At 47.8% G+C, this 23,132-nt stretch overlaps 1 protein-coding gene across 1 annotated transcript; it reads right to left on the bottom strand.

Annotated features, from left to right (window-relative positions):
- Positions 1 to 2,254: 2,254 nt before the first annotated feature.
- Positions 2,255 to 22,220, bottom strand: LOC107298437 (AT-rich interactive domain-containing protein 3A-like). The gene is made up of 6 exons (XM_015827817.1): positions 22,142 to 22,220; positions 17,151 to 17,334; positions 15,135 to 15,385; positions 12,233 to 12,499; positions 10,126 to 10,215; positions 2,255 to 2,313 (listed from the first exon to the last, which is right to left on the bottom strand). The coding sequence occupies exons 1-6, from the start codon at positions 22,218 to 22,220 to the stop codon at positions 2,255 to 2,257; spliced, it is 930 nt and encodes a 309-aa protein (XP_015683303.1).
- Between the last annotated feature and the right edge of the window lie 912 nt (positions 22,221 to 23,132).

Raw genomic sequence — 23,132 nt, 5'->3', positions numbered from 1 at the left:
AATTAAATTCCTAATCCCTAAACCTTTCTCTAACCCAGTGTTTCTCAACCTTGACAATTTTAAGGCATGTGGACTTCAGCTCCCAGAATTCCACAGCCAGCATTGCTGGCTGTAGAATTCTGGGAGTTGAAATCCACATGCCTTAAAATTGTCAAGGTTGAGAAACACTGCGTTAACCATTGATAAAATAGGTCCCAAGTTTGAAAATATTCTGTTTCTTCTTTTTCTTTCAACCTTAAAGTAAGTCTGTCCATTTCCGCACAGTCTAATTTTTTTTTTTTATTTCTTCTTCTGGTGGTATTTCTCCGTTCTTCCAATATTGTGGAAATATAATTCTTTCCGCTGTTGTCACACGTAGAATCAAATATGTACTTTGCTTATCAGGTTTTTCTGGCATTATACCTAATTAAAAAAAAATCAGGTTTATGTCAGGGGTAGGCAACCTTGCCTCTTTTATGACTCCTGGACTTCAACTCCCAGAATTCCTGAGCCAGCCACGCTGAGGGGAAAGGGAGAGGTTTCCAAGCTGAGCCGTGCTGGCTCAGGAATTCTGGGAGTTGAAGTCCACGAGTCATAAAAGAGCCAAGGTTGCCTACTCCTGGTCTATGTGTTTCTCTAACATTTTTTCTAACCAAGTGTGTATTATTGCCAAGCGCCTGAATTTTGATCACGTGACCCTGGGGATGTTGCAACAGTTGTAAGTCTGGCAAACGGTCTTAAGTCACTTCTTCCATTGCCATTGTAACTATGAACTGTCACTAAATGAACTATTGTAAGTCGAGGACTACCTGAGTGGGGTAGGCGATTGTTAGATTCTTGCAAGTCTGATAGCGTTTCTCACCATCCCTCTCATCCCGCTTTGGAGTCAGGGAGGCGCCCCGTCTGAGCTTCCAGTGTGTATCGTCTCCTTTCCCAGGGATTCAGGATGTGTCATGCCTCCGTCGGAGCCTGAATCTGCTGAGGAAAATGGAACTGGAACGGGACCCTATGGAGGTCGGAGGAGAGGTGTCTGTGGCTTCAGAGGAATGTGGAGAAGAGCAGGCCGAGGCAGGCCAGGGCCCTTCAGGATTGGAACAGGAGGAACAGGAGAGGCAGAGTTCAGGTGATGAGCAAGGGCCACCCCCACCTGATCCTAGAGCACGGAGAATGGAGAGAAGGAGGGAACAAGGCAGGCAGGCTCAACTACTCAGGAGGAGAGCGTCCCGCCCTTCTCCACAAGGAACACCTGGAGAGAGAGATTTAAGGAGACGCTATGGGGAGGGGCATTTGTCAGGAACAAACGCTGATTCCTTGGAGTGTATTGTGTTATGTATTGTTGCTGATCTCTTGTTGTGTGACTTCTGTTTGGAAACCTGGAAACTCGAACTATTGGATTGACTGACCACGTTACTTGAATGTTTAAAGACCTTGGACAGTATTTCGGATTCTCTCTTTTGAAAACTGCTCCCGCAAGCTAGGATTCAAACAGATTCCTTAAATTTATGTTTCCTTCCTTGTTATCTCTATGGCCTTGAGTACTTTCTTATGCTAATCAGACTATATTTGAGTCTACTTTCAGCCAGAGTCGGCTGAAGGGGTGTGTGTGTTGTTTTGTTGGAGGCTTGCCAGCAAATGTGGGAGCATTTGGGGAAAATTTGGAGCAATAAAAGAACTGTTTGAATTGCCAGCTGACTGCATTGCCTCTGTGCTCTGCCCTGGGTCATCACAGGATGGTTCTACTTCATTTCTGGAGCAGTTTCTGAATATAGGCAGTCCTCAATTTACGACAATCCTTTTAGCAGCTGCTCAAAGTTATAAAGGGCTTTGAAAAAAGTGGCTTTTGACACTTACAGCTGTCACAACATCCCCATGGTCACGTGATCAAAATGTGGGCGCTTGGCAACCGGCTCGTATCTATGTGACCGCCATTTTTGACCTTCCCAGTCAGCTTCCGACAAGCAAAGTCAACGGGGGAAACCAGATTCATTCAGTGACCATATGACTCACTTTAGAACAGGGTCAAAAAAAGGCTGCAAAATTGGGTGCCACTTGCTTAACAGCCACCTTGCTTCATGGTGGAAATTCTGTTATCAGATGTGGTCATAAGTCAAGGACTTACCTGTATTATCTTCAAGGCAACCTCCATTCTCAAGGTGAGCAGCAATTTTTACGCCCGGTTCAGACCAATGGAAGGGAAGAAATCAAAGTCTCTTGCAACTAGTTCCTCTTTTAAAATTAGTTTCATTTTTATTTTCATCCTCATTGATACTCGCATTCATTCCCCTGAGTGCCACAATCCAGCTTCCCCCTCAGTGCCTGGATTGACTCCGAAACCTACAAGAAAGTTGGGGAGAAACGTGGAGAGAACCCAATAAGCAGGGGAGAATAACAAAAGGATTGAAGCTCGGGGGGAGGGAGGAAGAGAAGAAGAACGAGGGAGAGCGAGGGAGGGAGGGAGAAAGAGAGGGGGGAGAGAGGGAGAGAGAGAAAGGAAGAGAGGAAGAGGGAGGGAGGGACGGAGAGAGGGAGAGGGAGAGAGGTGGAGAGAGGGAGAGATGGAGGAAGAAGCAGAGAAAGGGAGAGAAGGGAGGGAGGGAGAGGGAGGAGAGAGATAGAGGGAAGAGAGAAGGAGAGGAGAGAGACGGTGAGAGGGAGGGAAAGGGAGAGAGAGGGAGGGAAAGAAGGAGGGAGACAGAGGGAGGGAGACAGAGATTGAGGGAGGAGGGTGAGAGGGAGGGAAAGAGAAGGAAGGAGAGAGAAGGAGAGAAAGGGAGGGAGGGCAAGAGAGAGAGAGAGAGAGAGTGAGAGAGAGAGAGAAGGAGAGGAGGATGCAGGAAATACACCAGGGTGGAAAAGTTAACTCCACCAGCTGAACCCTGAAAAGGAAGAAATGGAGAAAGCTGGAAGGACCCAGAGGGGTGGAGAAAAGACCATCAGCTTCTTCCTTCTCCTTCCTCTTTTCCTCCCACAGGAAAGCCAAGTGCCCAGTGAGTCCAATCTTTGGTACAAGGGCTTAAAACCCAGAAGTCCACAAAGCGTCCACTGCAGTCTCAGTCAATGTTCATCTCCAGAGACGAGTCTGCCAGCGGTCCCTTTGATGTAGCCGCGCATCGTCCCTCGGCTGTGCCCAGAGGTCAGACCGCCAATATTTGAACACGGCAGGCGGTTGTGCAAGGGAGGCCCGGCGAAGGCCGTTGTCTTTGGTCAAGCACATGATTGTTTCCAATTGCTAGGGGAGGAAAGTTTTGAGATAGGAAGAGAGAACCTCAACCCAACCGCCACGGGGTGGATTGGCTGCAGCTGGCGCAGCTGTTCTGCACTCTCCATGGCAGCACCGCCAGCTGTGGGTTGGGTCCCCAAGTCCCGGAGCCCAGGAGCCCCCTTCCTCTCCCACCTTGGCACATCTGAAAGAACATGAGGTAGATGAAGTCACTCCCTTCTTTGGTACATTGACATTCTGCACTAGCACAAAAGGAACTCCCCACCCCCCCGTCCCCACCCCATCCCACCCCCAGAGCCCAGTGAATCCCAAGGAGACACAATCCACTCCCCACCCCCAACCCAAGGGCTGCCTCCACACCGCAAGAGGTTGTCCCCACCCAACCCGTTCCCTCAAAGCAATGTAATGAAAGTGCAACTGAAGAGATGGGTGGTTTTGCTTGTGTCCGTAGGGAGGCAACGCGGGAAGGGAGGAACATGGGAAGGACGAGGGGGTTGGGGCAAGGAAGAGAATGGGCGTTATGGAGCCACAGGTGTCCTCACCGCAGCTCTAAGACAGGAGAAGGCAGCTTTCATGGGAGCAAGTGCAATCTAACCCTCAGACCTGCTCTCCGTACCCCAATCCTCTCTTGACTGGCCTGTCCTACTCATGAAGTCTCCCCATATTAGAAGAACAGGGCTGGGAAGGATTTTGGAGATCTTCTGAATACAGAAAACAGAATGACAGAGTTGGAAGCAACCTTGGAGGTCTTCTAATCCAACCCCCTGCTCAAGCAGGAGACCTTCTACCATTTCAGACAAACCTTCCAACCTTCCAACCTTCACCTCAAACCTTCCACCTTGCCAGAAGGGACCTTGGAGGTCTTCTAATCCAACCCCCTACCCAAGCAGGAGACCCTCTACCATTTCAGACAAACCTTCCAACCTTCCGACCTTCCCCTCAAACCTTCCACCTTCCCAGAAGAGACCTTGGAGGTCTTCTAATCCAACCCCCTGCCCAAGCAGGAGACCTTCTACCATTTCAGACAAACCTTCCAACCTTTCGACCTTCACCTCAAATCTTCCACCTTCCCAGAAGGGACCTTGGAGGTCTTCTAATCCAACCTTCTGCCCAAGCAGGAGACCCTCTACCATTTCAGATAAACCTTCCAACCTTTCGACCTTCACCTCAAACCTTCCACCTTCCCAGAAGAGACCTTGGAGGTCTTCTAATCCAACCCGCTGCCCAAGCAGGAGACCTTCTACCATTTCAGACAAACCTTCCAACCTTTCGACCTTCACCTCAAATCTTCCACCTTCCCAGAAGGGACCTTGGAGGTCTTCTAATCCAACCTTCTGCCCAAGCAGGAGACTCTCTACCATTTCAGATAAACCTTCCAACCTTTCGACCTTCACCTCAAACCTTCCACCTTCCCAGAAGAGACCTTGGAGGTCTTCTAATCCAACCCCCTGCCCAAGCAGGAGACCTTCTACCATTTCAGACAAACCTTCCAACCTTCACCTCAAATCTTCCACCTTCCCAGAAGGGACCTTGGAGGTCTTCTAATCCAACCTTCTGCCCAAGCAGGAGACCCTCTACCATTTCAGATAAACCTTCCAACCTTTCGACCTTCACCTCAAACCTTCCACCTTCCCAGAGTCATAGGCTGGAAGGGACCTTGGAGGTCTTCTACTCCAACTTCTTGCTCAAGCAGGAAACCTTATACTGTACTGGTTAAATAGTTGTCCAATCTGTTGGGTTTGGGGTAGGTTTTCTGGAGGGTTTTCAAGATCTCCAGTGATGGAGCACCCCAACTCTGAGAGGCAAGTTATTCCACTGATTATTTTTTCCACTGTCAGGAAATTTCTCCTTACTTCTAGGTTGGATCTCTTTTTAAACAAGCTTCCTCCTTGCCTTGGTCCATCCCATGAACCTCACATTCATATGTCCTGCTGATCTTCCTACAATTTTCCCATCATGCTGGTTTTATCTAAGATGCTTTAGATAGGAGTCCCGTGCAGCTGTCACCAGAACCAATGCACCATGAGATTTAAACACCCGCTATCACACTCACACAGCTGCACCTTCCCCAAGATCTTTGGTTTGGTTAGGACTGACAACCACTCCCGACCTCTGTTGAGCTGAGCCATAGCTCCCAGGGGTGAGTGTGCAAAGAGGAATTGGTGAGTGCACAAAATTAGGACTGGGGTAGGACTCTGTAGTGGTGAAGACTGGGAAACAGAGGGAGCATGTTAAGAGCACGGTCATATGCCTGGGCAGGGAATGGTGGAGAGGACAACCCTGTTCCAGTTGAAGACTCCCAACCACCATCAAGTCCTTGGAGGAACCCAACTGGTGTCCGGCATCCAACCTCAATCGGAAATCAATGGAGGAGAAGCCATAACCATAGTTCACTAGCTCCACCATGGCTCCACAATAACAAAACCACAGAGTTGCCCAATCTTTTCTTGAGAACCTCCCGTGATGGAGCACCCACAACTTCTGGAGGCAAGCCGTTCCGCTGATTAATACAAATCCAGAGTTGGAAGGGACCTTGGAGGTCTTCTAGTCCAACCCATTGCTTGAGCAGGAGACTCTACACCATTTCAGACAAACGGTTGTCTAATCTCTTCTTGAAAACCTCCCGTGATGGAGCACCCACAACTTCTGGAGGCAAGTCGTTCCACAGATTAATCAGCTTCCTCTCTACCACCTTCGTCTCAACCCCATGTCCTCCTCACTGCCACAATGTCTCTCCAACCTGCCATTCGCCCTGCCCCGAAGTCCCTTTCCAAGCTCTGGANGAGAGAGAGAGAGAGAGAGAGAGAGAGAGAGAGAGAGAGAGAGAGAGAGAGAGAGAGAAGGAGAGGAGGATGATGCAGGAAATACACCAGGGTGGAAAAAGTTAACTCCACCAGCTGAACCCTGAAAAGGAAGAAACGGAGAAAGCTGGAAGGACCCAGAGGGGTGGAGAAAAGACCATCAGCTTCTTCCTTCTCCTTCCTCTTTTCCTCCCACAGGAAAGCCAAGTGCCCAGTGAGTCCAATCTTTGGTACAAGGGCTTAAAACCCAGAAGTCCACAAAGCGTCCACTGCAGTCTCAGTCAATGTTCATCTCCAGAGACGGGTCTGCCAGCGGTCCCTTTGATGTAGCCGCGCATCGTCCCTCGGCTGTGCCCAGAGGTCAGACCACCAATATTTGAACATGGCAGGCGGTTGTGCAAGGGAGGCCCGGCGAAGGCCGTTGTCTTTGGTCAAGCACATGATTGTTTCCAATTGCTAGGGGAGGAGAGTTTTGAGATAGGAAGAGAGGACCTCAACCCAACCGCCACGGGGTGGATTGGCTGCAGCTGGCGCAGCTGTTCTGCACTCTCCATGGCAGCACCGCCAGCTGTGGGTTGGGTCCCCAAGTCCCAGAGCCCAGGAGCCCCCTTCCTCTCCCAGCTTGGCACATCTGAAAGAACATGAGGTAGATGAAGTCACTCCCTTCTTTGGTACATTGACATTCTGCACTAGCACAAAAGGAACTCCCCACCCCACCCACCCGTCCCCACCCCACCCCCAGAGCCCAGTGAATCCCAAGGAGACACAATCCACTTCCCACCCTCAACCCAAGGGCTGCCTCCACACCACAAGAGGTTGTCCCCACCCAACCCGTTCCCTCAAAGCAATGTAATGAAAGTGCAACCGAAGAGATGGGTGGTTTTGCTTGTGTCCGTAGGGAGGCAACGCGGGAAGGGAGGAACGTGGGAAGGAAGAGGGGGTTGGGTTGGGGCAAGGAAGAGAATGGGCGTTGTGGAGCCACAGGTGTCCTCACCGCAGCTCTGAGACAGGAGAAGGCAGCTTTCATGGGAGCAAGTGCAATCTAACCCTCAGACCTGCTCTCCACACCCCAATCCTCTCTTGACTGGCCTGTCCTACTCATGAAGTCTCCCCACATTAGAAGAACAGGGCTGGGAAGGATTTTGGAGATCTTCTGAATACAGAAAACAGAATGACAGAGTTGGAAGCAACCTTGGAGGTCTTCTAATCCAACCCCCTGCCCAAGCAGGAGACCCTCTACCATTTCAGACAAACCTTCCAACCTTCCGACCTTCACCTCAAACCTTCCACCTTCCCAGAAGGGACCTTGGAGGTCTTCTAATCCAACCCCCTGCCCAAGCAGGAGACCCTCTACCATTTCAGACACACCTTTCGACCTTCACTTCAAACCTTCCACCTTCCCAGAGTCATAGGCTGGAAGGGACCTTGGAGGTCTTCTAGTCCAACTTCCTGCTCAAGCAGGAAACCTTATACTGTACTGGTTAAATAGTTGTCCAATCTGTTGGGTTTGGGATGGGTTTTCTGGAGGGTGTTCAAGATCTCCAGTGAAGCACCCCAACTCCGAGAGGCAAGTTATTCCACTAATTAATTTTTCCACTTTCCTCCTTACTTCTAGGTTGGATCTCTTTTTAAACAAGCTTCCTCCTTGCCTTGGTCCATCCCATAAACCTCACATTCATATGTCCTGCTGATCTTCCTACAATTTTCCCACCATGCTGGTTTTATCTAAGATGCTTTAGATAGGAGTCCTGTGCAGCTGTCACCAGAACCAATGCACCATGAGATTGAAACACCCGCTATCACACTCACACAGCTGCACCTTCCCCAAGATCTTTGGTTTGGTTAGGACTGACAACCACTCCCGACCTCTGTTGAGCTGAGCCATAGCTCCCAGGGGTGAGTGTGCAAAGAGGAATTGATGAGTGTACAAAATTAGGACTGGGGTAGGACTCTGTAGTGGTGAAGACTGGGAAACAGAAGGAGCATGTTAAGAGCATGGTTATATGCCTGGGCAGGGAATGGTGGAGAGGACAACCCTGTTCCAGTTGAAGACTCCTAACCACCATCAAGTCCTTGGAGGAACCCAACTGGTGTCCGGCATCCAACCTCAACCAAGGAAATCAATGCAGGAGAAGCCATAACCATGGTTCACTAGCTCCACCATGGCTCCACAATAACAAAACCACAGAGTTGCCCAATCTTTTCTTGAGAACCTCCCGTGATGGAGCACCCACAACTTCTGGAGGCAAGCCATTCCACTGATTAATACAAATCCAGAGTTGGAAGGGACCTTGGAGGTCTTCTAGTCCAACCCACTGCTTGAGCAGGAGACTCTACACCGTTTCAGACAAACGGTTGTCTAATCTCTTCTTGAAAACCTCCCGTGATGGAGCACCCACAACTTCTGGAGGCAAGTCGTTCCACAGATTAATCAGCTTCCTCTCTACCACCTTCGTCTCAACCCCATGTCCTCCTCACTGCCACAATGTCTCTCCAACCTGCCATTCGCCCTGCCCCGAAGTCCCTTTCCAAGCTCTGGANTTAAAGCGCTTCATGGCATAGGACCCGGTTATCTCCGAGACCGCCTTCTGCCGCAGATTCCCTCCCATAGACCGGTACGCTCCCACAGAGTGGGTCTCCTCAGGGTGCCGTCGGCCAAGCAATGTCGGCTGGCGACCCCCAGGGGGAGGGCCTTCTCTGTGGGTGCCCCTGCCCTCTGGAACGAACTACCCCCTGAGATCCGGACGATTCCGGATCTCCTTACCTTCCGTCGCGCCCTCAAGACATGGCTTTTCCAGCAAGCGGACCTGGCCTAGGGAGGATTTTATACTGGGTTCATTTTAAGGAATTCGAAATAACACAACTTTAAAACCTGGTTTAATTCGGTTTTACAGGGGGGGATTGTATATATGCCTTTGTTTTAAATATGTTGTGAGCCACCCTGAGTCCCGTCGGGAGAAGGGCGGGATATAAATTAAAATAAATAAATAAATAAATAAATAAATAAATAAATGAAACATCTGCAGAAAATAACCAAGCTCTGAGAGTACCAAGGACCTCACAATCCCCCCTCCTCCTCCCCCTCCCCTCCTCCCCCTCTAAAATCCCCCTCCCTTCTAGCACTGATGATGTTACTTAGTTTGGGTAATGAAACATCTGCAAGAAAGCTATCAAGCTCAGTGGGTACCAAGCACCCCTCAGTCCTCCTCCTCCTCCTCTCTTCAAATCCCAATCCCTTCTAGCACTCTTACCTAATTGGATCATGAAACTGTTACCTAATTGTGTCTGCAAGAAAACAAACAAGCTTAGAGAGCACCAAGGAACCCACAGTCCTCCTCCTCCTCCTTCTCTCCCTCCCTTCTAGCACTGATGATGTTGCCTAGTTGGGTAATGAAATGTCTGCAAGAAAACAACCAAGCTCAGACAGCACCGAGGAGTCTCTATTTCAGCCCTAAGCTACAAATATTCTCCTTTATTGGTTCCATTTAATTCTCAAATACTGGCTGGGACCTGTAGCTTTCTTGCCAAGGTTTTTCAGAAGCAGTTTGCCATTGCCTCCTTCCTAGGGTAGAGAGAAAATGGCTGGCCAAGGTCACAATCGCCTGTTTTTTTAAGCTAAAGAGCTTAACCTGAGGGCCTTATGTGCTACACTAAACTGGCTCCTATTTATCCTGTCTTAATTAACCTGGTTATGGAATGTATCCCTTTTCACACAATATAGGGCCCACAAACTAAACCAACGGGCCATGGAGGCAACCCATGATTCCCAGCTAGCAACTCTGGCAATCTTCAAGGTGTCTGGAGTTCAACTCCCAGAATTCCCCAGCCAGCCACACATCTTAAACTTGCAGAGGCTGGGAAACCCTGGTTTGTTGCTATGCCAGAAAATGGGTTGATCCCGGAATCTGCTTGCCCCAAAAGCGATCCCACCCCCCCCAAATCTCTTTCTTAGAGCCTCCTCTTTCAAAACTAGCAATTCCTCAGGTACTACCTATCCCAGTATCCTGCACTGATGATCAGAAAAACCCCAGGCTGGAGGCAAATGTCGGCAGCTGCTGCTGTTTTGCAACCTCTGAATTTGCAGCCTGTGCTCACACAAAGGTGTGAGGGGGGGGAGCTCTTTACCTGTGTAGACAACTCCATTTATTTCTATTGACATGTTGATGCTGCTAATGCTGTTGGTGGACAGATTCAATGCAGTCTCCTGCCTGTCATCTGGAAGAAAACAGCAAAAGGGAGTGAGGGAGGCAGAGCAACAGAGGAAGAAGGTGAGCGGTCTAGGACAGCTCATCACAGCCAACTTGCCACGCGTGACAATTCCCCACAGCCAACTCTCCATAGCCAACTCACCACAGCCAATTCACTTCAGCCAATTCACCACACCCAACTCACCACAGGACAATTTGCCACAGTCAATTCACCACAGCCAATTCACTACAGCTAACTCACCACAGGACAATTTGCCACAGCCAATTCACCTCAGCCAACTCACTACAGCCAACTCACCAAGCCAATTCACCACAGCCAACTCACCACAGGACAATTTGCCATAGCCAATTCACCACACCCAACTGACCACAGCCAACTCACCACAGGACAATTTGCCACAGCCAATTCACCACAGTCAACTCACCACAGCCAATTCACCACAGCCAACTCACCATGGGACAATTTGCCACAGCCAACTCACCACAGCCAATTCGCCACAGCCAATTCACCACAGTCAACTCACCACAGCCAATTCACTATAGCCAACTCACCACAGGACAATTTGCCACAGCCAATTCACCATAGCCAATTCACCAGTCAACTCACCACAGCCAACTCACTACAGCCAACTCACCATGGGACAATTTGCCACAGCCAGCTCAGCACAGCCAATTCACCACAGCCAACTCACCACAGCCAATTCACCACAGCCAACTCACCACAGCCAATTTGCCATGGGACAATTTGCCACAGCCAACTCACCACAGCCAACTCACCACTACTTCACCACAGCCAAGTCACCACAGTTAACTTGCCACAGGACAATTTGCCACAGCCAATTCGCCACAGCCACAGGACAAAAGTTACTTAATATCGAAGAAATGATGAAATAGAATCATTAAAGAAAGGATGCCAGAGGAGGGACAAAACGAAATGTGAATGACAAAAATTAAAAATTATTTTTAAAATTATTTTGAATCCTGAAATAAAATTGCTGAATTTTGCCACGGTGAGTTGGCCAAGGCGAACTGGCAGGGGTGAGTTGGCTACAGCAAGCTGGCTGTGGCGAGTTGTCATGTTCCACGAATGCGTGTGCACCCACTAGCAGCTACGCGCTCCTGCCCTGGCTGAACCCAAAGCCCAAACATTTTGTGGCAAGCAAAGCTCAAGTGCAGGTTGACTCGGATAGGGGTAATTGCTCTGATGTCCATTGCCCGAAATAGTAGAGGCTGGCCTCCTACAAGTAGTCCTTGTTTAATGACCATTCTTTAATGACCATTCAAAGTTACAGCAGACCCCACACCACCACCCCAAACATTACTTACCACCTGTCCCCGAAGTTACAACTGTTGTTGCATACACACCCTGTGATCATATGACTGCATTTTGGGCACTGGGAAACCAGCTCGTTTTTTACAACTGGTTGCAGCATCTCGTGGTCACGTGACCGCGATTTGCAAGATTTCTTTTGCTGGTTTCTGCCAAAAAAGTTCCCACGCCCATACAGGAGAGTTGATTCACTTAATGTCCCTGTGCTTCGCTTAACAACAATTAGCTTAATGACAATGATGAAATAAAATCAAATCAGGTCATGTTGTGACCTGCTTAGAGTTCAAATCAGCTACTTTATTGTTTTCTGCCTATAACGCAGGAATCTCCCCAGACTGGCAGCTTGCGCCTGGGAAAGACCAGATTAAGACTCAAAAATATTCAGGTCTTGCCCTCTTGTGTTTATGTATCAGATGGTCTTGCCCTCTTGTGTTTGTGTAGCAAACCTAGGCTAATTCCCTGCTTGAACCTTCTGCCCAACTGGGATGGCTGCTCTCCAACAATCCCTGAATTACAGAGAGGCACGTAAATTATTCCCACAGAGAGTGCAAAGAACTGGGGAATGGAAATCGGCCTGGTGGGAATAGGTTCCACAGCCTCCCCCACCCAACTACACTTCCCAGATGCCCTTGGGCCAATGCAGAACTCAATGGAGATGTTTTCCGCCCCTGAAAGTGATGGACGAGGAACCCACCTCCACGGCTGTTGACCTTGATGTTGACCGGGAACTGGGAGGCCATGGCCAAGAGGTTCTGCTGAAGAGCTTGCTGGACCAGGCGCTGCTGCTCTTCAGCCACCAGCGCCATCTTCTTCTCTGGGGGCTCGCTGGTCTCCAGCTTCTCCCGCAACTGCTCCAGGGCAGCTGCCTGAGATGCAGCGGCTTGTGCTGCCACCAGGTGATGCCCGGCTAGGCTGACAGGTATAGCGATGCGGCTGGGCACCCCGGGGGACAGGAGGCTCTCTTCTGCGAGGAGGAGGAGGAGGAGTTAACAGAAGACAACAAAGGTGCAGCGACTTTTCTAAGAATGTCATGGCTGTCATATCTATCTACCTACCTACCTACCTATCATCTATCTATCTATCTATCTATCTATCTATCTATCTATCTATCTATCTATCTATCTATCTATCTATCATCTACCTACCTATCTACCTATCTACCTATCTACCTATCTATCTATCTATCTATCTATCTCTATCTCTATCTCTATCTCTATCTCTATCTCTATCTATCTATCTATCTATCTATCTATCTATCTATCTATATCTATCTATCTATGTATCAATCTATCTATCATCTATCATCTATCTATCTCATCTATCATCTACCTACCTATCTACCTATCTACCTATCTACCTATCTATCTATCTATCTATCTATCTCTATCTCTATATCTATCTATCTATCTATCTATCTATATCTATCTATCTATCTATCTATCTATCTATCTATCTATCATCTATCTATCTATCTATCTATCTATCTATCTATCTATCATTTATCTCTATTTAATCTCCCTCTTTCTCTATCCATCCATCATCTATCATCATCATCTGTCATATCTATATATCTATCCATTCATCCATCCATCCTATACATCTATTCTGTCATCTATCACCATCTATCTTTCTTTCTATCATTTATCCATCTGTCTATAACTATCTACAGTATTATCTATCATATATAAATCTTCTATTGCTCTATTTATATCTATCTATCTATCTATCTATCTATCTATCTATCTATCTATCTATCTATCTATCTATCTATCTATCTATCTATCTATCTATCTATTGTATATCTCTATCTATCTATATCTCTATCTATCATCATTTGGTATAAAATTTCCTGTTTAATCAGAGGTTAGACTAGAAGATCTCTAAGCTCCCTTCCAACTCTGTTATTCTGTTATTTATCAATCAATCAATCAATCAATCATCCATCTATTCATCTATCTCTCTATTTATGTACTAGTGGCTTGCCCACCAGTGTTGGTGGGAGTGATCTTGGTGGTTCCACGATTAGCTGTTATTTACTTGAGTTAGTAACCAAACAAGAACAGAGAGCAACCCCCCTCCCTTCTAGCACTCATGATGTTCCCTAGTCGGGTCATGAAACGTCTGCAAGAAAATAGCCAAGCTCAGAGAGCACCGAGGACCCCACAATCATTCTCGTCCTCAGCTTCCTTCTCCTTGTCTCCTCCTCCTCTTCTCTGCAAACCCCACTCCCTTCTAGCACTGATGATGTTCCCTAGTCGGGTCATGAAACATCTACAAGAAAACCACCAAGCTCAGAGAGCACCAGAGTTCACCCTGAGCTGCAGTTATTCTCTTCTATCGGTTATTCTGCTGTGCTGAGAAAAGAGATATGGGCCCTTCCCAGAGTATCGAACTACAGCTCCCATAACCTACTTCCAGCCACCAAGCATGGAAGGGGACTGCATCTAGAAAGGAGAAGACTATAGCTTCGGAGTCCCCTGACTCTCTGAAGGCTGCAAGAAAAAATGGGTTTGGCAAGGGCAGGGATAGGCAACCTTGGCTCTTTTATGACTCGTGGACTTCAACTCCCAGAATTCCTGAGCCAGCACGGCTCAGCTTGGAAACCTCTCCCTTTCCCCTCAGCATGGCTGGCTCAGGAATTCTGGGAGTTGAAGTCCACCAGTCATAAAAGAGCCAAGGTTGCCTACTTCTGGCCTAGGCCTAGGCTGCTTTATGACTCGTGGACTTCAACTCCCAGAATTCCTGAGCCAGCATGGCTCAGCTTGGAAACCTCTCCCTTTCCCCTCAGCATGGCTGGCTCAGGGATTCTGGGAGTTGAAGTCCACGAGTCTTAAAAGAGCCAAGGTTGCCTACCCCTGGGGGCAAGGGGGAAAAAGCCCAGCGTGTCCTTTTCCAAGTTTATTTATTTATTCTGGTGCATTCAGGGCCGAACCTTTAACAAGGAACAGCCTGAAACGCAATTAAAACAGATCAAAACCAGTCAATGGTGGCTTTTTCTTCCCTTTGAGGTACCTTTTTCAGTTTGGGTTCACTTTAGAAAGAAGCGATTTGGCCCACAAGATTTTCGCACCAAATGTCGGTCACTGGGGGGAAGGTCAGGACAGGGGAATCAAGAGGTAGTCCTCAACGTATGACAGTTTGGTTTAGTGACCGCTCGAAGTTACAACACCACTGAAAAAAGTGACCGATGACCATTTCTCACACTTTAAACAACCGCTGCAGCATCCCCACAGTCACACAAAATTCGGACAACTGACTCCTATTTATGACGGCTGCATTTGTGTCGCGCGGTCACGTGACCCCCCTTTTGCGACCATTTGACAAGCACAGTCAACAACTGTGTTGCTATTTTAACAGCTGAAGGGATCCACGTAACAACGCTGGCAAGAAAAGTCGTACAAACGGGGCCAAACTCACTTAGCAAATGTCTCCCTTAGCAACGGAAATGTTGGGGCTCAAATAAATCGGGGAACTACCTGTACCCCAAAAAAGGAGGCATTTTCCTGCAGAGGTTCGGCCTTTCCCCCTCGCTCTGCCTTTGCCCCCTCCCACGGGAACCCTCCCTTTCCCCTTCCCCCTCCCCAGCAGCCCGAGACCCTCACCTTTTTTGACGGCGTGGGCTTGCCCGATCTGGCTCCCGTTGTGGGTGGCGAGGGCGAGGGCGGGCAGAGGGACCTTGGGAGAGGCGAGAGTGCCCGGTGTGCCTGTTGGCGAGTAGCTGAACAGGGTGGCCCCGAACATCTGCCGCCTCCCTTCCCGACGGTTGCTGTCGATGGCGGCTTGCAGCTCTCCGGGAGAGCTCAGCCCCCGTTTCTCACATTCGTAAGGGTAGAGGTACTTCATGTATCTGCGAGGAGAAGCAGAGAGGTTGGCAGAGACAACGTTCCATCGCCACAGCAGGAAGGGACCTTGGAGGTCTTCTAGTCCATCCCCATGCTCAAGGCAGGAGACCCTATACTACAGGGCCTCCTGCCTTGAGCATGGGGATGGACTAGATACCGTTCCGGACAAAGGGCTGTCCAGTCTCTTCTTGAAAACCTCCAGGGATGGACCACCCACCACTTCTGGAGCCAAGTCGTTCCACTGGTTAATTAACAGAATAATAGAGTTGGAAGGTACTTTGGAGGTGTTCTAGTCCAACCCCCCCCCTGCTCAAGCAGGAGACATTGTACCATTCCAGACAAATGGTTGTCCAGTGTCTTCCTGAAAACATCCAATGATGGGTTCATACTGAAAGTGAGACCTGTATCAAACAATGTTTCAAGGTTTTCTATTGCTGGTCATTCTAGAAGTCTACAATGGGCATCGTATCAATTAGTATCAAATGAATCAAACCCATTCTCTCTCTCTCTCTCTCTCTCTCTCTCTCTCTCTCTCTCTCTCTCTCTCTCTCTCTCTCTCTCTCTCTCTCTCTCTCTCTCTCTCTCTCTCTCTCTCTCTCTCTCTCTCTCTCTCTCTCTCTCTCTCTCTCTCTCTCTCTCTCTCTTTCTCCCTCTCTCTCTGTGTCTTTCTCTCCCTCTCTCTCTGTCTTTCTCTGTCTATCTCTGTCTCTGTCTCTCTTTCTCCCTCTCTCTGTCTCTCTCCCTCCCTCTCTGTCTGTCTTTCTCTCTCACTCTCTTTCTCTCTCTCTCTCTCTCTCTCTCTCTCTCTCTGTCTTTCTCTCTCTCTCCCTCTCTCTTTGTCTCTCTCTTTCTTTCTCCCTCTCTGTCTTTCTTTCTTTCTCTCTCTCTCTTTCTCTTTCTCTCTCTCTTTCTCCCTCTCTCCTCTGTCTTTCTCTCTCTCCCTCTCTCTCTGTCTTTCTTTCTTTCCCTCTCTGTCTGTCTTTCTCTCTCTCTGTCTGTCTGTCTTTCTCTCTCTCCTTCTCTCTCATCTCTCTCTTTTGCATTTGTCACTTAACACATGCAAAGAAGCAGAGGGGGCCTACACTTTTCTAAGCCTCCCCATCTGTAGCCTGGTCATTCCCAGATCTCTCTCTAAAATCTCTGGTCACAGCTCATTCTGCAGAGAAGAACAACAAAGATGATTAAAGGCCTGGAGATAAAAACATACCATATGAAGAACAGTTGTAGGAATTGGGTATAACCAGTCTAGAGAAAAGAAGGACTAGAGGTGACAGGATAGCAATATTCCAGTATTTGAGGGGCCACCACAAAGAAGAGGGGGTCAAGCTACTCTCCAAAGCACCTGAAGGCAGGAGAAGAAGCAACAGATGGAAGCTAATCAAGGAGAGAAACAACCTGGAATTAAAGAGAAACTTCCTAACAGTGAGAACAATTAACCAGTGGAACGGCTTGCCATAAGAAGTTGTGGGTGCTCCAACACTGGAGGCTTTTAAGAAGAGATTGGACAATCATTTGTCTGAAATAGTATAGTGTTTCCTGCTTGAGCAGGGGGTTGGACTAGAAGACCTCCAAGGTCCCCTCCAACTCTGTTCTTCGGTATTCTGTGTTCAGAAGATCTCCAAAATCCTTTCCAGCCCTACCATTCTATGTTCTAGGCCTCCTCGGTCTTCAAAATCTCCACTTTTGTTTCCTGCAGGGGCCAATCCTAACACAACATTTCTAAACCATGTTCCACGCACACACATACCCATCCCGGCCACAGTGACTTACTGTGTGCGGAGCGTGAAGGCTGCGCTGGTGATGGAGGTGGGCAGATTCAAGCCTTTGGTGATCTCCCGCCAGATCTTCTTATTGATGACTTCCACCAGGCCCCCTTTCTCAGTCACCAGCCGATAGAGCGTGTAGAGATCCAGCACTTGCTTGGCCATGATGGGGATCCGGTTTACGGGGGTCCCTGGGGAGAGGGAGGGAGGGAGGGAGGAAAATGGGGACCACACAGAAAAAGGTTTTAAAAAAAGAAATCACCACCCAAGTCAATGTTTCTAATCTTGGCCACTTGAAGATGGGCGGATTTCATCTCCCAAAATTCCCCAACTGGCCATGATTTTGTGCTGAGTTTTTTTCTTCTTAATGCTCTGCACTTCTTTTTAATTATTTTTTTTAAAAAATCAGGCCCACACCCCCCCCCCCAGCACTGCAATACTGTGTAAATTTAGTTTAGATGCTTTTTACTGTTTTTAAACTGTTGCCACTGTTTGTGTTGTGGCATATTTTTTGAATGACAAGTTGCTCAGAGTCATTGATCGAAATAGGAGAAAAAGAAAAAAGAAAAGAAAGAAAGAAAGAAAGAAAAAGAAAGAAAGAGAAAGGAGGGAGAAAGAAAGAAAGAAAGAAAGAAAGAAGGAAAGAAGGAAGGAAGGAAGGAAGGAAGGAAGGAAGGAAGGAAGGGAAGGAAGGAAGGAGAAAGAAAAAGGAGGGAGAGAAAGAAAGAAGGAACGAAGGAAGGAAAGAAAGAAAGAAAGAAAGAAAGAAAGAAAGAAAGAAAGAAAGAAAGAAAGAAAGAAAGAAAGAAAGAAAGAAAGAAAAGGCTTTGCAAAGACCTGGCTGGAGTCCTCTAAACACATTGCTCGGTGGAGGCTTTAGGGAGAGGATCTGGTATATCTGGTAGGTCAAGAAGGGCTGACTTCCCACTCCCATTCTTTGTCGAGGGGTTACAAAATTGGAAAAGAGGAAAATAAAGGAGAAAATTTGTAGTTCATGGATGAAATGAGGGATCCTTGGTGTTCCAAGGACCAAGGACCCAATACTATTATTATTATTATTATTATTATTATTATTATTATTATTATTATTATTATTATTATTATTATTATTATTATTATTATTATTATTATGGATCATCGCACAGTCAGCCAGATGTTCAGACTGGATTTGGCATTTTTGTCTACCTATCGAGTCCTTACCAAGGACCTGGGATAGGCAGATGTGGATGTTTGATGGTATATTACAGATATCATCGCAGGATGGAAGCAGTTCCTAGTAAGGCCGCCATTTGCAATTGACTAATGGCAAATTTGTCAATGCCGATGACAGTGTTCAAGTGGTACTCCACTTGTTTTGGGATTGCACCCAAGGCGCCTATTACTATTGGTACCACCCTTGCTTGCTTTTGCCACAGTCTTTCTATTTCTATTTGTAGTCTTTGTATTTTGTTATCTTCTCCAGTTCTTTCACATCTATTCTGCTGTCTCCAGGCACTGCCACGTCCACTATCCAGACTTTTTTGTCTTTCTTATTGACAATTGTTATGTTGCAGGTGCTTGTCTGTTTGAATTCTGAAGTCCCAGAGCAGTTTAACTTTATCATTTTCTATGACTTTCTCTATATTATTATTATTATTATGGATCATCGCACAATTATTATTATTATTATTATTATTATTATTATTATTATTATTATTATTATTATTATTATTATTATTATTACTACTACTACTACTACTACTACTATTACTATTATTATTATTATTATTATTATTATTTCTTCTTCTTCCTCTTCTTCTTCTTCCTCCTCCTCCTCTTTCTGGTTTCCTCTTCTTCCACTCTGCAAACCCCACTCCTTTCTAGCACTGATGATGTTCCATAATTGGGTCATGAAAGGTCTCCCAGAAAACCACCAAACTCCGAGAGCACCAAGGACCCCTCAAAAGGGAAAATACTTGCCACCCACAAGGGAGAACCCCTCCAGCCTGGCCAGGGGCACTGCAGTGGGAGCTCGGTCCTTCCAGACGGAGCAGGAGCAGGTGCCAAAGTGGGCAGTGAGGAAGCCACCCGGCTCTCCTCTGGGTGACTCAAGAGGCTGTTAATTAGCCCTGGATCTGCGGTGAAAATCTGTCGATGCCGGCTGGTTATTGGAATTGATTTCAGTTTAGAAGCTGATCCAGGGCGGAGGGCAAAGAGCATGCTGGGAACGGCAGAGGCCAAGTGGGGTGCTATGGCCGAGGGGCTCCCCTTCTTCAACCTAACCTCCAAAGCATCCGAAGGCAGGACAAGAAGCAACGGATGGAAGCTAATCAAGGAGAGAAGCAACCTAGAACTAAGGAGAAATTTCCTGACAGTCAGAACAATCAACCAGTGGAACGGCTTGCCATAAGAAGTTGAGGGTGCTCCACCCTGGAGGCTTTTAAGAAGAGATTGGACAATCATTTTTCTGAAATGGTATAGGGTTTTATGCCAGAGCAGGGGATTGGACTAGAAGACCTCCAAGGTCCCTTCCAACTCTTTTATTCTGTTCTGTTCTGTTGGTAAGACTCCCCTTGGAATACTGCATCCAGTTCTGGTCACCAGAATTCAAAAAAAAAATGTTGAGACTCTAGAAAGAGGGCAGAGAAGAGCAACAAAGATGATCAGGATTCTGGATGCGAAAACATATGAAGAAGGGTTGCTGGAACTGGGTATGTCTAGTTTAATGAAAAGAAGGACTAGAGGTGACATGATAGCAGTCTTCCAGTATTTGAGGGGCTGCCACAGAGAAGAGGGGGTCAACTTGTTCTCCAAAGCACCCGAAGGCAGGACAAGAAACAACGGATGGAAACTAATCAAGGAGAGAAGCAATCTGGGACTAAGGAGAAACTTCCTGATTGAGAACAATTCATCAGTGGAAAAAACTTCCCTCCAGAAGCTGTGAATGCTCCAACACTGGAGGTTTTTTAGAAGAGATTGGACAACCATTTGTCTGAAATGGTGTAGGGCAGTGATGGCGAACCTTTTAGAGACCAAGTGCCCAAACTGCAACCCAAAACCCACTTACAGTATGTATTGTCGGGTGCCGGGTGGGCATGGGCGATTGGGTGGGCGTGGCTGCGGTGGTAATGGCAGACTGGGTGGGACTAAAAAGTTCAATCAATCAATTCCAACTTTGCAAGATTTTTTTTCCCCATAAGAAGTTGAAATTGACTGATTGACTGAACCTTTTTTTTTTTTTTTGCACATGGCGGCGGAGGCCTAAAGCGAAAAGGTTTTATAAAACCCAGCTGAAGGCCCAGGACTGGGGCAACGGTGCGCGTGTCCACAGAGAGGGCTCTGAGTGCCGCCTCTGGCACCCGTGCCATAGGTTCGCCACCACTGGTGTAGGGTTTCCTGTCTGAGTAGGGGGTTGGACTTGGAAGACCTCTGACGTCCCTTCCAACTCTGTTATTCTATTCTATTCCATAAAAACCTTGCAAGGCACCACTTTGGTGGGTTTGGCATGAAACCCCTGCAGGAGCTGACTCAACTCAGGGGCATCATTTCCCTTAGGGCCCTCGGTGCCCTAAGTCCGGCTTGCAAGATGCCCAGTTCCTTAAACGGACCCTGGATGAGTACAGGAGCAGCTGCCATCTTCCAATCACAAAGAAAAGCCCTTAATTTATACATTCTTTTCTTCCAGAAAGACCACAGGGAAAGAGACGGACCTGGTGGGGTGGGGTGGGGGGGAAATGATCGAAGCCCCATCCATTTGCAGGAGACGCTGGCTTCAAGCGCTCTTTCCTCGCTCCCCCCCTAATTTATGGGCCTCTTATTGGCTAGGATATCCTTCATCAGCTTGAAAAATGACTTGCTTTATTCTTTCCCAGCTGCTCATTCCGGCTGTTTTGTGTTTTAAAAAGTGAAAAGTGGATAAAGAGAAAGATAAAGGTGGATAAAGAGAAAGAGAAATGGCGAGTGTGCAGAAAGGCCAGGAAGGAGAGGGAGGAAAAAAAAACGGTGCTCGTGTTTTGTACTCTGGAGCAAAGGCAGCAGGCCTGGGGGTTTCGGGGTACAGTAAGGGGTTTGCAGATGAGTATTTGGGAAGAAGTGGTCCCGTCGGGTCCGCACAGAGGTGGGCACCAATGGCCATGGGAAAGTTTAACTCCTGCGGACCTCAACTCTCCTGCTGGTTGAGGAATTCTGGGAGTTGAAATCCCCAAATCTTCAAATGGCCAAGGCTGGAGACTCCTGGTGTAGGCAGAGAAACTGGGTGGAAAATCTTTCTGGATATGTTTTTTTTTCTGGAAAAGGAGGAGGAGGAGGAGGAGGAGGAGGAGGAGGAGGAGGAGGGGGAGAACTGTGGGGTCCTTGATGCTTTATGAGCTTGCTTGTTTTCTTAGACATTTCATGACCCAACTAGGTAACATCATCAGTACTAGAAGGGAGTAGGATTTTCAGAGAGGAGGAGGAGGAAGAGGAGGAGGAGGAGGAGAACTGTGGGGTCCTTGATGCTCTCTGAGCTTGGTTGTTTTCTTACAGACATTTCATAACCCCACTAGGTAACATCAGCAGTACTAGAAGGGAGTGGGGTTTGCAGAGAGGAGGAGGAGGAGGAGGAAGAGGAGGAGGAGGAGGGCTGTGGGGTCCTTGGTGCTCTCTGAGCTTGGTTGTTTTCTTGCAGAACTTTCACGACCCAACTAGGTAATGTCATCAGTGCTAGACTGGGCTTTTATATCAACAGAAAGCAACCCCACTCCCTTCTAGCACTGATGATGTTACCTAGTTGGATCGTGAAATGTCTGCAAGAAAACAATTAAGCTCAGAGAACACCAAGGACCCTACAGTCCTCTTCCTCTTCCTCCTCTTCCTCCTCCTCTCCACATAGCCCACACTAGCACTGATGATGTTACCTACCACATTTCCCTGAAAATAAGACCTGGCCTTATATATTTTTTTGCCTCCAAAAGAGGCATTAGGTCTTATTTTGGGGGGATGTCTTATTTTTCCCATTGTCTCACCTCGCGGCGGCAGTACCAACAACCCCATCCAGCAGGAGCCCACGGGGCTGCCACTGTCCCTCTTCTTCCGTGGCTGCTCGCCGCCACTCATGCATGTCGCCCCTGGCCTCTGTTTCGCTGGCAGAGGCCTTCAGGAAAGGCCTCTGCAGCCAAGAACGGAGGCTGGAGGTGACGCATGCGAGTAGCTGCAGAAGAAGTGGGCCTCCTGCAGCCACGCGGGCTCCTGCTGGACGGGGCGGTCGATGTCGCCACCGCGAGGCGAGGCAAGGTGTCAGGGCGTGGGAAGCCTGGCTGCAGGGACCCTGAGGTAAGCGGGTGCGGGGCACATGGGGGCAACTCAAGACATGGCTTTTCCAGCAAGCGGGTCTGGCCTAGGGAGAATTTTAAATAGGGACAATTTTAATTGAAATTTTAATTAATACAGCGGGAAATATTTGTTTTTAATTGGTTTTTATTGGGGGATAATGTTGTATTGTATTGTTTTAATATGCTGTAAGCCGCCCTGAGTCTTGTTGGGAGAAGGGCGGCATATAAGTCTAAGAAATAAATAAATAAATAAATAAATAAATAAACTCCACCTCCTCCCCTACCTGCCTCGCCTCACCTCGTGGCAGCAGCACCGCGAACAACCAGATGGAATGGGCAGGCGGCCAGCTGCACAGGCTCTTAACTTGGGCTTATTTGGGGGGGCTAGGGTTTATATTAGGCATGCGCGTAAAAATCAAGCGAGAGTTTATTTTCGGGATAGGTCTTAATTTGGGGGGAAACACGGTAGTTGGGTCATGAGACATCTGCAAGAAACCCACCAAGCTCAGAGAGCACCAAAGGACCCCACATTCAGGTATTGCTATTTTTTGAGATGAGGAACCTGAGGCCAGAGTGAGTCCGGTTTTCATTTTTACAAAAGCGCTCTGGGGACCTTTCCCCTCTGCAAGGCTAAAACTAAGCCGACAAAAGGGAAGAAGGGAAGGGAAGGAAAGGAAAGGAAAGGAAAGGAAAGGAAAGGA

This window comes from Protobothrops mucrosquamatus, unplaced genomic scaffold, assembly GCF_001527695.2.
Source record: "Protobothrops mucrosquamatus isolate PMUCROS unplaced genomic scaffold, P.Mucros_1.0 scaffold3967, whole genome shotgun sequence".
NCBI lineage: Eukaryota > Metazoa > Chordata > Lepidosauria > Squamata > Viperidae > Protobothrops > Protobothrops mucrosquamatus.
This window is presented reverse-complemented; position numbering and strand designations above follow the sequence as displayed.

Coding starts and splice junctions, on each gene's coding strand:
- LOC107298437 (XM_015827817.1), bottom strand. CDS start 22,220: ATGCATGAGTGGCGGCGAGCAGCCACGGAAGAAGAGGGACAGTGGCAG. Junction 17,335..22,141: donor CCTGCTGGATGGGGTTGTTG/GTACTGCCGCCG, acceptor CCCTCTCCCCAG/GGACCCCCGTAAACCGGATC. Junction 2,314..10,125: donor AAATGGAGTTGTCTACACAG/GTAAAGAGCTCC, acceptor ACTTTCTTGTAG/GTTTCGGAGTCAATCCAGGC.